Source organism: Prunus dulcis, chromosome 5 (assembly GCF_902201215.1).
Source record: "Prunus dulcis chromosome 5, ALMONDv2, whole genome shotgun sequence".
Classification (NCBI taxonomy): Eukaryota; Viridiplantae; Streptophyta; class Magnoliopsida; order Rosales; family Rosaceae; genus Prunus; species Prunus dulcis.
This window is the reverse complement of record NC_047654.1, coordinates 10,492,784-10,505,223: the sequence shown is the minus strand read 5'-3', so window position 1 is coordinate 10,505,223 and position 12,440 is coordinate 10,492,784. Positions and strand designations below refer to the sequence as shown.

At 38.7% G+C, this 12,440-nt stretch overlaps 4 protein-coding genes across 4 annotated transcripts in view; 1 reads left to right on the top strand and 3 right to left on the bottom strand.

Moving 5' to 3' along the window:
* Positions 1 to 3,791: 3,791 nt before the first annotated feature.
* LOC117629019 lies at positions 3,792 to 4,259 on the bottom strand. The gene has a single exon (XM_034361551.1). It carries the CDS (start codon positions 4,257 to 4,259, stop codon positions 3,792 to 3,794), a length of 468 nt encoding a protein of 155 aa, XP_034217442.1.
* Positions 4,260 to 6,441: 2,182 nt separating this feature from the next.
* Positions 6,442 to 7,301, bottom strand: LOC117628141. Its single transcript, XM_034360518.1, has one exon. It carries the CDS (start codon positions 7,143 to 7,145, stop codon positions 6,543 to 6,545), a length of 603 nt encoding a protein of 200 aa, XP_034216409.1. The 5' UTR covers positions 7,146 to 7,301; the 3' UTR covers positions 6,442 to 6,542.
* Positions 7,302 to 8,692: 1,391 nt separating this feature from the next.
* LOC117627499 overlaps positions 8,693 to 12,440 on the bottom strand; it is a 7,818-nt gene continuing 4,070 nt past the window's right edge. The window contains exon 2 of the mRNA XM_034359616.1: positions 8,693 to 9,428. Within this exon, the coding sequence (XP_034215507.1) occupies positions 8,943 to 9,428 (486 nt within the window). The 3' untranslated portion in view covers positions 8,693 to 8,942. The remainder of the gene's footprint in view (positions 9,429 to 12,440) is intronic.
* On the top strand, positions 10,446 to 11,453 carry LOC117627500. Its single transcript, XM_034359617.1, has one exon. It carries the CDS (start codon positions 10,578 to 10,580, stop codon positions 11,205 to 11,207), a length of 630 nt encoding a protein of 209 aa, XP_034215508.1. The 5' UTR covers positions 10,446 to 10,577; the 3' UTR covers positions 11,208 to 11,453.

The following is a 12,440-nucleotide window of genomic DNA, read 5'->3' as shown; positions in this document are numbered from 1 at the left end:
GAACGGCAGGCGCTGTGCAGAAGGAATAAAGGGACTCGTAAAGTGCTCCCCAGGACACCCTTGCCGAAGCTTTAAGGCCCTAGCCCCCTGCTGAGGTACTTAGGCCCTAGAGAAAATCATTCTCATTGGACCATGAAGAACGGCAAGGCCCATGCTCAGGCCATGGCTTACATCAGGGAAAATTTCTCTTGCCTAACCCCTTGCAGCCCAGCTCCACAGAGCACAAACCCCAGCTCATGAGGCCCACCTACCAAGAACTTGGAAACTTGCAGGATCAAGCCCTTCAAGTTCTTGTCGAAGCCTTGAAGGCCCAGTTCCAAGGACCATCCCTTGTTAAAGCCCAACTTGCGCAGTCTTGGCCCCCCTTACCGAACGGCAATGGTCATGTACATGGCCCACCTGCCAAGCGCCAAAAGCCCAAACTTTGGCCACCATGGGCCTAGCCTTTTGTCATACGCCAAGCCAACTAATGCATGGTACCCTTGCCGAACGACAAAGGATTCGCTCAGGCAAAGTGATGTGCTCACATGTCTCTCCCATTGCCGAAGCCAAGACCAGGCCCAGCTCTATATGGCCCAGCCCATCCCACTTGCCGAAACATCGAGCCACAGCCACAAGGTACCCAAAAAAAAAAAAAAAAAAAAAAAGCTATTTTTATTATTATTTCTCCAAATAATAATAAAAAATGCACACTTGCATTTTTTCCTTCAGCACCCTTGGCAACCCCCTTTTTTGCCTTCGGCACCCCCTGTACCTAGCCACATCGCCTTGCGACATGCAAGCTTTGTGTCCTATTCGGCACCCACGTGCCTAGCCACATCGCCTTGCAACAAGCAAGCTTTGTGTCGCTTCGGCACCCCCGTGCCTAGCCACATCGCCTTGCGACATGCAAGCTTTGTGTCGCCTTCGGCACCCATGTGCCAGCCACATTGCCTTGTGCCTTCAATACCCAGCCTAGGTACATTGCCTTGCAACATGCAAGCTTTCTGTAGCCTTCGGCACCCATGTGCCTAGCCACATTGCCTTACAACATGCAAGCTTTGTGTCGCCTTCGGCACCCACGTGCCTAGCCACATCGCCTTGCGACATGCAAGCTTTGTGTCCCATTCGGCACCCATGTGCCTAGCCACATCACCTTGCAACTTGCAAGCTTTGTGTTGCCTTTCTAGGCACATGCCCGTGCCTAGCCACATTTCCTTGCAACATACAAGCTTTGTGTCGCCTTCGGCATCCCCTTTGCTTTCGGCACCCCGTGCCTAGCCACGTTGCCTTGCAACATGCAAGCTTTGTGTCACCTTCGGCACCCTTGTGCCTAGGTACATTACCTTGCAACATGCAAGCTTTGAGCCTTCGGCACCCCGTGCCTTTCGACATTTTATCTTGTGACATGCAAGCTTTGAGCCTTTGGCGCCCTCTTGCCAAGCCACATCGTCTTGCGACATGCAAGTTTTGTGTCACCTTCGGCACCCTCATACCTAGCCACATCTTGTGTCGCCTTCGGCACCCTCGTGCCCAGCCACTTCACTTCGCGACATGCAACTTTGTGCCTTCGGCAACCTTTTAACCTTCGGCACCCTCGTGCCAAGTTTTCTCCCTCCAATGTCCTTCTTACTCGGGGATTTAGGGGACTATGTGCAGTGCACTATACAGCTTGGAAGATGAACTATGGTGTTGCTCGGCCAGTGCACTTAAAATTACAAGTCCCCAACCAAGAAGTACCTTCTTACTTGAGAACTTGGGGGACTACTGTTTGTACCATAACTGACCGAGCAACTAGCTAGGCTAGATCATTCGAGTGCCACGCTTTGAGAGGTCATCACCTTAGCCAAAGAAGCATCACCACAAATCACAACTCTAAGCAAAGCAAGAGGAGTCCCACATCGGAAAACTACAAGAGATGGAGACTCTCCCTCACCTATAAAAGAAGACTGCTCTTTCCTTATAAGGGGATCCGGATCTTGGATCTAGACCCTTAGGCCTTGGACTCTCTCTTCTGGATCTATCTCTGGACTGGGCTTTTCACTTGTTATCTTTATATTTGGGTCTAATCCCCTTGTACAAATGTAAACAAACATTATCATAATGAGAACACCCTTCTCTGTGGACGTAGCCCATCATTCGAGTGAACCACGTATATCTTGTCTTCAATATGTTTATCGTTTGCCCAAATCCTCACATACTTGGTGAAGGTCCTCACCTTCATCCATCATCCATCACACCTCATCACTAAGTTGAACTCAACCTTGGCCTAATCATTTTGAGCAACAACACTAAATATAGATGTTGAAGATCTCAAAAGCACCGTAGCATAGTTAAGTAAAATATAAAAAGAAAGAAAATACAAAGAAAATATATACATATATTATTAAACAAAACTAAAAAAAAGATAGTAAAGAATACTTCTCATTAAATAGTATTTTAATGTTATTTATTTAATTTTTAAAATATAGTCTATTCGTTTAATATTATGTGAAAATACGTGTGTGAAATGAGAATTTTACTTATATTATTCCAAAATTTGTAAACAATGTGTATTAAACATAAAAAAAAAAAATACTTGCATAATATGTTTATGTGGACAGTACGTTTAATTTTGAAAAACAACACATGTATTTTACCGTATCCTTTAAAATGTTACTAATTAGACCTCCTAATTTAAAAGAATATAGTTCAAATTCTCACATGGAAATGTTGTGTCTCAGCTTTTCATTTTCCACTCATACCAAGATTGACCAAAACAAGCATAGTGTCATTAAGTATGCGTATTTTTTATTTAAAAATAATTGAGTAGGTCTGGTTCATGCCTCTGTATTCTGAAATAAACAAACATCTTCCTAACCTCGTAATTATGTGTAACTAAATTAATTTGAAATGTAATCAACCTATCCAAAGCTTATTTAAAGCACAAGTCATAAAGCAGCAGACTTTGCAATTAAGTTACATACTTTACGACTAAATTAAAAGATTAGAGCGACCACATAATTATAAACTAAAATGATTTATATTTCCAGCAGCCCATGTGTTTCACATGAACGTATATTTAACAAGACGTTCAACTTCATTCGACAACTCATTCCATCTCGACACTCAATTCTTCAACTAACTGTAATGATGTTATTTGACAACTTTGCTATAGACAAAGGATGTTTCTTAAGGGCATTTAGATCTTTTCATATCAAAAAGGGCTGGTAACGGTCAAAACAATTTTTTGGGGTAATTTGAAAAAAATTTCCCCATTTAGAGTCAGGACAAATTAGCCAGCATCAAACCGAACAACTTGTGATTAGTCCTCTCTCCTGAGAAATTTGACAAGTCCCAAGTTTATCTTATGTCGGTAATAGTCAACCCAGGTTGGCGCGCTACATAATAATGTAAACATTGCTTTGAGGAAAGAGTGGTCACTATCTTGAATATAACTACTTGACCACTTCATTAACTTTTCTCTTAGTTTTTTCTTTTCTTTCACCGAATCAATGCAAGTTGCAGTCTCTAAGCCCGTCACCTTTCTTATATTAAATATTTCAATCTTATATTATTAAGTGGGCAGCCCATCAGATTCGAAAAAATGAAGACTGAATCAGTTCAGACTTTGCAAAATTGTATATAACAGAAACAGAAAAAATTGCATAAAAAGAAAAAGCACAACCAATCTGTATATAACGAAATAGCACAATTGCAAAATTGTGCCTGGGAAGTGTATATATACCCATACAATAATTCATAAACAAACCACAAAAAATTTGCAGAAATTTAAAACAAGTTGAAAGAAATCAAATCATGGTCTGTTTTTTTCACTTGCAGTGTAAAGATTTGACGTTCTTGACTGCCACATCAAAAGCTATGGTGCAGTTCATGTTGGCGGCCTTCTTCTTCTTCATGATGAACATAATTGCAACTTTTCCGTTCAATCTTCCTACGCTGTTGAGCGTCAAGACCCCGTTGCTCAATTCACTTCCAAAGTTTGAACCATTTATTGCACTTGACTTCAAACTCACCTCTGCAGTTCTTTTTATGGTCGAAAGCCATCCAGCCTTACCCTTTGCGATATCAATTACTGCCAGAGTCGCTCCTTGATGTTGAAACGTGATATTGGCAGCATTGAACTTGTAGGAACCCCAGTTGGCTGAGTTCTTGATCTTGATTTGGGTTGTGAATTTCGTGTCGAATGAAGGCGCTGCCGAGTCAGATACGAAGCTTTCGACATTGATGTTGCCTAGCCTGAACCTGGGGGTTTTCACTTTCATCACAGTGAGACTCATTGTGGTGATAACGATGATCTGAAACACAACAAAAATAGTAATATATATGGCCAATTTGATTTTCTTCTTGCGTTTCAGCTCATCAGCGGACAGCTGAGACTCTCCATCACTTCTTGTGTAACCGTTTGATGGTGCCAAGGGATAGGCCTGGTTGGTTTTCTCTGCCATGTGAACTTTTTTTGTTTGTGTTTTCTGATATGAAATTGGAAAGAAAGGTTTCTCTGCTTTTGCTTTCTGGGTTTTGTTTTCTAGGATGAAACTTGAAAGCAGAGGAAGTTAGTTGTGGAAATGAAGGTAGAGAAGTGCGCCATATATAGTGTTTGGGCTGTCGGGCCTATTTCAATGACTTATGTGGTGGAAATAATTAGTTTCCAGGAACAACGTGTTAGTTTTGGAAAAAAGAATTTTATTGCGGACCCCAAACGCGTCCTACGGTGATTACTATTGACTTCTAGATGATGGACGACTTTTCGACCATGAGATTTGGACATTTTAAATATCATCAGAACCTTCAATGCCAAAATAAATATCAACAGAAGCTTCGAATCTATCCGTTGCCATAGACCAAATCTCCCAATCAAATGTGAAAACGTGTTGTGAAAAATATTATACTAATCACCTTGTGAACGGTGTTTGAAAATATTGGTTTTTAAAATTAAATTAAATTAATATGATTTGTTCTGTTGTCCCTGAATACAAGCAAGAATTGGGATAGTTGAAGACTGCAAATTTCCGAAGACAATTCAACCAAACATGGCCTAGGATTTAAGGAACTTTATTTTATTATTCAGTCAATGTTTTGCTCTGAATGAGGAAGATAGAATGTGAATCGTGCAAATGAAACTGTGCAAATATGACATTTCAGAGAAATGATACCTCAATGAATACAACTGCATCAGCATCTGATTTAAATTGCTTTGGCATCAAGCTTCTTAGTCTTTTTCCCAAGAAACAAAGCCAGAGATAAAATTCCAACACTTCCTTAGATATTTTGTTTTTTTGGTTTTGATGCTCTTTCTTTCACTCTGCCCATGACATAAGGCCCAATTGCGACCTCTGTTTTTTTTTCTTTCTTTTTTAAGTCGGTTTTTCTTTTTCAATACAAGCGATAATTTATAAAGGCAGTAATTACTTATTCATTTGTTAGATTAGTTATATGTTCTGTTTACTAATATATTCTTATCTGTCATTAGTTATGACAGCTCAGCATAGTTGTTGTGTATAAAAGCCCTTTGTAACACTTTATTCAATAACAAGAATTACACTTCTTTCAGTTTAAACTATAAGGGGAGATGGAGTTCTCATAGACACTAGCAAGGTGCCATAAGGGTTCGAACATGAAACCACTAATATGCAAGTCAATGTCCTTTTTCCACTGGACTAGACCCCGTTGGCTTTTTACTCAGTTTTTCATATGAAAAGTAATTGGGTAAAAATAAAAATATACGAGAGATAACTTGTCAAATGAACCAAAATTCAAAGGCCACCTAGTAGACAAGAACTTGTCCATCTTTAAATGGGGATGTAGATTGCAGAACAAGGATAAAAAACATGTCGAAAAAGTCCCAATGATGTTGCCCTCTGTTCTTGTGAGAGTTTTAGTGTGTGGTTTGGATCGAGAAATGTCCTGATTTTTACTCTGTGTTTTGCTCAATAGTCATATATTATGCATTGTTTTCAACATTACTTCTTAAGTTATGTTTTCCATCAATCCCTTTCGTACTGGGACAAAAAGAAAGGCCTTGATTTCACCCCTCAACTAACAGCTTTATCATTTGTCATGCATTAAAAACCATTCCAAAACTTGGCCAATTTTAGTTTTGACTTATGAAGCAACTCATAGAGAGTCTCATAAAAAGAAAATAATTTCAACTCCAATGCCACCAACTATAAGAAAATGTAGTCCTGGTCTCAAGGCCAGTCAGTTCAAGCACAATCCTTGACACTAAGGTCTCGTTTGGTAACTTCTCTGTTTTTAATTTTAATTTTTGTTAGAGGTAGCGAGCAAATACATTGGGGGAAAAGAGAGATGAAGGAGAATGAATGAAACAAAAACAGCTTAAAATTGTTTTTAGTTTTATCTATGTTACCTTGAAATTTGAAGTTCACACACATATATATATGTACTGCCTTTTGGAATATATAAAACGCATGGGGAAAAGAATTTAAAGTAGAATTGGAGTTTGTACTATAATCTGTATATTCTATATATAATCCCAACAGAATTTGTAAACAATATAATAATCAAAATTTGTAGACATAAAACTAAAATTGGCTCGATTCTCAGTTACAATCCAAATTCTGGAGAGACCTTGCTGCCAAATTGAACACCATAGAGCAGCTCAATTCAGCTGTCTTCTTTGTCTTCATGATCAGCATCAACTCAACCTTTCCCTTCAACTCGGCTGTGCTAGTCAGCAACAGCAACCCATTGCTGAGCTCATTTCCAAGAGCAGACTTGCCTGGCAACGCATTGGAATTCACATTCACAAGCACAGTGATTTTTTTGGTGGATCGCAATCCGACTTTGCCATTTGGAATATAAACTTGCCCAACAACCACACCTTGGTACGTAAACACGATGGTGCCGTCACGAAACTTAAAAGGACCCCAGTTTGGGTTTCGCACTCTGACTTGTGTTATGAAGCTCATGTCGAACGAAGGTGTTGCCGGGGAATAGGTGAGTGTTTGGATATAGACGTTGCTTGCCAACTTGAGTTTTGGAGTCTTAGCTTTCATCACAGTGAGTGAGAATATGGTGATGACTATGACTTGAAACACAATGAAAATACCAAAATATTTCAACCTTTTGATTTTCTTCTGGCGTTTGAGCTCCTCGGACTGGTGGTATGCGTTTGCTTCATGATCTCCATCCTTCTCAGCCATTTTTCTTCTTCTCACTTGTTCTTTTTTAATGGGGTGATTTGCTTCTCAGAGATGGATTGGGAAATGGAGGACTTGTGTTTGTGGTAATTGCAGTGAAGAAGTGTTGTGTAATACTTATAGACTGGTGGTGTGTCTGCAATTTTCTCAATGGGCTTTGCTTCCAGGAAAATGACCTGACATAAACGGGGTTTTGTTTGTTTGTTTTTATTTTATTTTATTTTTACTGTTGATGTTGAAACGCCAAAGTCACCTACTGTAAAATGTTGACTTGGTGTTATTGTATCCCGAACCTTCTTGTGGTCCCAGTCGTCCTTTTTGGACCTCAAGCCTAGATGAGGACTTTTCATGCACAGATACACACTGGCTGAATTATATTTGTAATCTTTTTTATTAGGCAACAAACAACCCTGTGGGGCTTTTGAGTGCTGCATAAGAGCCACCACTTGAACAGTTTTGGATGTGATGACCATCTTATGCCGAATAAAAAAATAAACCCAAGTTGCCAAGTTGTTGTCGTCTTTGGTGGTGCTTGAAAGCATCTGCCCATTTTTGCTGAGTGATATGAATTTTCTTTTCTTTTCTTTCCATAATTAAGGCAGGAGGTTCCTCCATCATGATCAAGGAATCTCAACCGTGGCAAACGTGTTAATGTCCAAACATGGCCTAACATCATCCAATGATACTACAATAGAAAAGAAATGATGTCTGCTCCCCAAAACACTTGTACAGAGAAGAAGCATGAAAAACACCACACACCCCAAAAACTTGAGGCTTAAATAAATCAACATAAAGAAAAAAAGTATTTTATTTATGAGGAGGAAGGAAGGAACAAAGCCAAACAGTAAATGGGACCAATAAAAGATATTTTGTCATGTGTATAATTTTCTCTACCCAACTTTGCAAGTTGCAAGCCAGGAGGGAGGACGAATAACATATAGGTATAGGGCCATGACCATTCAAGGAGATATTAATCCCATTAGAAGATTCCTGTCCACCTGTTTGCTTTTTTTCTTTGATCATGACATTCACAGATACTTATCCAAGTTGCTTTTAGATATGTATGACTAATAGTGTTTATAGGCTACACTGGCCATTCTAGTTATTTTAGCTAGTGATCAATTTTTATTATCTTTTTAATTTCAACATTTTCATTGAACAATGATCTTTTAATTACTCTGACAATTTTAAAGTGAGATGAGATTAAATTCACTAAATGATCGGTGTATGTTTCAATATCTTACTTGTTAATAATAAATAAAATTTAAAATTGGTCAGACTTCAATCAATCAAACACTTAAACGTCATTTAGTGAGTAAAACTTAGCAGTTGGAATATTGAACACGGAGCTACTCAGAGTCACTTTCTTTCTCCCCATATTAGAAGCGTACAAAACTTGAGCTTGTTAGTAGCAAGATAGCTTTAGCATGATTGAAGCCTTGAAGCACATTTTGCCGACATTTCTCTAAATTGTAGTTAAGAGCATGTCCAGTAGTGATGTTAGGGGGCTAGGGGCAATTTTACCTCACAAAATGACAGTATTCATCAAATTTACTTCACAGCTCTATAATTGAGAGTACTCCGAATATCATTAAAATCCCGGTAAAAAACAGTATAAAAAAAAGTGGCTCACTAGTAAAAGATTAAATAAGTACAAATTCAAGCGTCGCACAAACAAAAACTATAACATAACAAATAAAACACTACTCTTGTTCAGCCGCAATTTGATTCCTGAAGAGGATATAGAAATCATGCAATTCTATTCCACCCTCCTGCACTCGTTGCTTTGCTTGTGTGTCTTCACTTGCAGTGTAAAGATTTGACCGACTTGGCTGCCACATCAAGAGCTATGGTGCAGTTCATGTTGGCGGCCTTCTTCTTCTTCATGATGAACATAATTGCAACTTTTCCGTTCAATCTTCCTACGCTGTTGAGCGTCAACACCCCGCTGCTCAATTCACTTCCAAAGTTTGAACCATTTATTGCACTTGACTTCAAACTCACCTCCGCAGTTCTTTTTATGGTCGAAAGCCATCCAGCCTTGCCCTTTGCGATATCAATTACAGCCAGAGTCGCTCCTTGGTGTTGAAACGTGATATTGGCAGCATTGAACTTGTAGGAACCCCAGTTGGCTGAGTTCTTGATCTTGATTTGGGTTGTGAATTTCGTGTCGAATGAAGGCGCTGCCGAGTCAGATACGAAGCTTTCGACATTGATGCTGCCTAGCCTGAACCTGGGGGTCTTAACTTTCATCACAGTGAGACTCATTGTGGTGATAACGATGATCTGAAACACAACAAAAATAGTAATATATATGGCCAATTTGATTTTCTTTTTGCGTTTCTGCTCATCAGATGATCTCAAAGACTCCGCATCACTTGTTTTCCAAGCCATGTTTCCTTTTCTTTTCCGATAAAAAAGTTGGAAAACAAAAGTTCTCTGCTTTTGTAGTTGGTTTGGTTTTGTGGATGAAACTTGGAAGTGGAGGGAGTAGTTGTTTGTGGAGTTGATGGAAGAGTAGTGTGTTATATATATAGTGTTTGGAGTTTGGATATTTTGTTTGATTAATTAATGATTTAAGAGTGGAAATATGATGATGAGTGTCATAATTACCGACCCAGGAAATGCTGAAATGTAAACAAACGCGCTTAGAATATAGTTTTGGGCTTAATAGTCTTCTAGATGGTCGAAATATNNNNTTTTGGACTTCGGTGTACTCGAAACATACAAAAATTTCTCCACGTAGGAAAAAGTCTACGTCCAAACAAAGCCAACAAAGAAAAGGATAAAATAAAATTATAGACATGTGGTACATCTCCCTGTAAGATTTTGGAGATCCAATTGTTTTGGTTTTAGGCAACGTCTTGAAGCCGCCATAGGTGTGTGAGAATATCACAGTTGGCCAATTGCCTATATTTTAAGATATTCCGAGTTTGGTGAGTAATCATAACTGTGTTCATGGTCAAATAAAGTTCCTTAAACCATGACTGTGTTCTGGACTGAAGAATAATTCAAAGTTAAATAACAGTATAATTTGCCAAAACTATTCACAAGGTGATCCCACACCATGTTCTCACATGTCATTGGGATATTTTTATTTGTCCATTACGTGACTCAAAGCAAAATGCCTAAAAGCCCCTCAACAAAGTCTTCCATCATCTAGAAGTCAATAATTCACACCTTTGGCTTTGGACGCGTTTGGCGTCTGCAAATAATCTCTTCTGCTGAAACTCACAATTTCCAGGAAGTTGATTTCCACCACCGTAACTTAATTAAATTGGCAAAATTCCAAATACTATAAATAGGAGGATACTCTTCCATCATTTCCACAAACAACTCCCTCCATTTCCAAGTTTCATATCCCAAAAAAGCAAACTCCTCAAAAGCAGACAACTTTCTTTTCACTCATATCAGAAAAAAGATAAGCTAAGAAACATGGCAGAGAAGGCTTATCCTGCAGCCCCGGCAAACCATGGTTACCAAAGAAGTGATGCAGAGTCTTTGGAAAATGCTGATGAGCTGAAACGCAAGAAGAAAATCAAATTGGCCATATATATTACTATTTTCGTTGTGTTTCAGATCATAGTTATCACCACAATGAGTCTCACTGTCATGAAAGTGAAAACCCCCAGGTTCAGGCTAGGCAACATCAATGTCGAAAACTTCGTATCTGACTCGGCAGCGCCTTCATTCGACACGAAATTCACAACCCAAATCAAGATCAAGAACTCAGCCAACTGGGGTTCCTACAAGTTCAATGCTGCCAATATCACGTTTCAACACCAAGGAGCGACTCTGGCAGTAATTGATATCGCAAAGGGCAAGGCTGGATGGCTTTCGACCATAAAAAGAACTGCGGAGGTGAGTTTGAAGTCAAGTGCAATAAATGGTTCAAACTTTGGAAGTGAATTGAGCAGCGGGGTGTTGACTCTCAACAGCGTAGGAAGATTGAACGGAAAAGTTGCAATTATGTTCATCATGAAGAAGAAGAAGGCCGCCAACATGAACTGCACCATAGCTTTTGATGTGGCAGCCAAGAACGTCAAATCTTTACACTGCAAGTGAAAAAAACAGACCATGATTTGATTTCTCTATAATGATGTGGATTTTGGATTGATGAAGACTAGTTCTTGGATTATTTTTCGTCATTGATATTCTTTTTTTTTTCTATAGCTATGAGTGACACTTGTATTGTATTTTGTTTGTAGAATTACAATACTACTTTATTGCTATTCTTTTTACTTTATGTTTATCAAATGGCTTAAATCATGTATCTTGTTTATCCAATAAGGGCCAATATATTTGCAGAAATAGATATCTTAGGATCAATGTTGAAATGAAGGAGCAGGATTACATATGTTCCTCTGTTCTCAAACCACATACTGTATACGTATGTTCGAGAGAAATGAGCAATTGAAAGTTACAGAAGTTAACGAACAAAAGAAGTTAAAAAGTTACATAACTATCATGACATGATGACATGCCCTACACGTATTAATTTTCTGATAAAACATATACTTCGTATCAATTATGTTCAACAATTAACTAAGAAAAAGGGGATAGCCACGAAGAAACGCAATCCACAGTCAAATGTTTTTCTTTGATTCAACAATTCTCGTCCATGATATTTGAGCTCAGAACATCCACCAATAAAATGGAGACTTTTTCTGTTCTGTTTTTGTTGTTGTGTCCTGGATTAAGGTTTTGCTGAGTGTTTAGTGTGGCATGGGGTGCAGAGTGTCTCAGGATGAAGGAGAATGAACACAAAAATGGAAATGTAGCACAAAACACTAGTTGAGATGAAAACATTGGACATGGAAAGCTTAGCTAGTCACATGACACATCTTTTGTTTTGTAAGGCCTCCATTCACCATAGATGAGAATTAAAGCTTAATTTGTAGATACAAAGTATCTCTCTTCATATGGTCAGAAATTTGAAAGACAGTAAAAACAGAACAATATATCAACTACATTATGGTTCTACAAAAATCCAATCCTAAAACAAAGAATAGAATGAAAAAAACAAACACTCCCGCTTCAAATCCGGAAGTTGCAACCTCCATCACTCATTGCTGAGAATTTCTCACTACTTGCATTCTAAGCCTTGAATTGCCTTTGAAGACAAGTCAAATTTCATGGTGCAGTCCATTGTGGCAGACTTCTTTTTCTTCATGATAAACATCAATTCCACCTTACCAGTTAATTTAGCTTTGCAGCTCAGCGTCAACATCCCACTGCCAAGATTGGAACTGCTTCGCAATGCATTGGAATTCAAACTTACCTCAACAAAGATTTTTT

Excerpts from the sequence above, each read along its gene's own strand:
- LOC117628141 (XM_034360518.1), bottom strand. The coding sequence starts at position 7,145 with ATGGCTGAGAAGGATGGAGATCATGAAGCAAACGCATACCACCAGTCC.
- LOC117627500 (XM_034359617.1), top strand. The coding sequence starts at position 10,578 with ATGGCAGAGAAGGCTTATCCTGCAGCCCCGGCAAACCATGGTTACCAA.
- LOC117629019 (XM_034361551.1), bottom strand. The coding sequence starts at position 4,259 with ATGAGTCTCACTGTGATGAAAGTGAAAACCCCCAGGTTCAGGCTAGGC.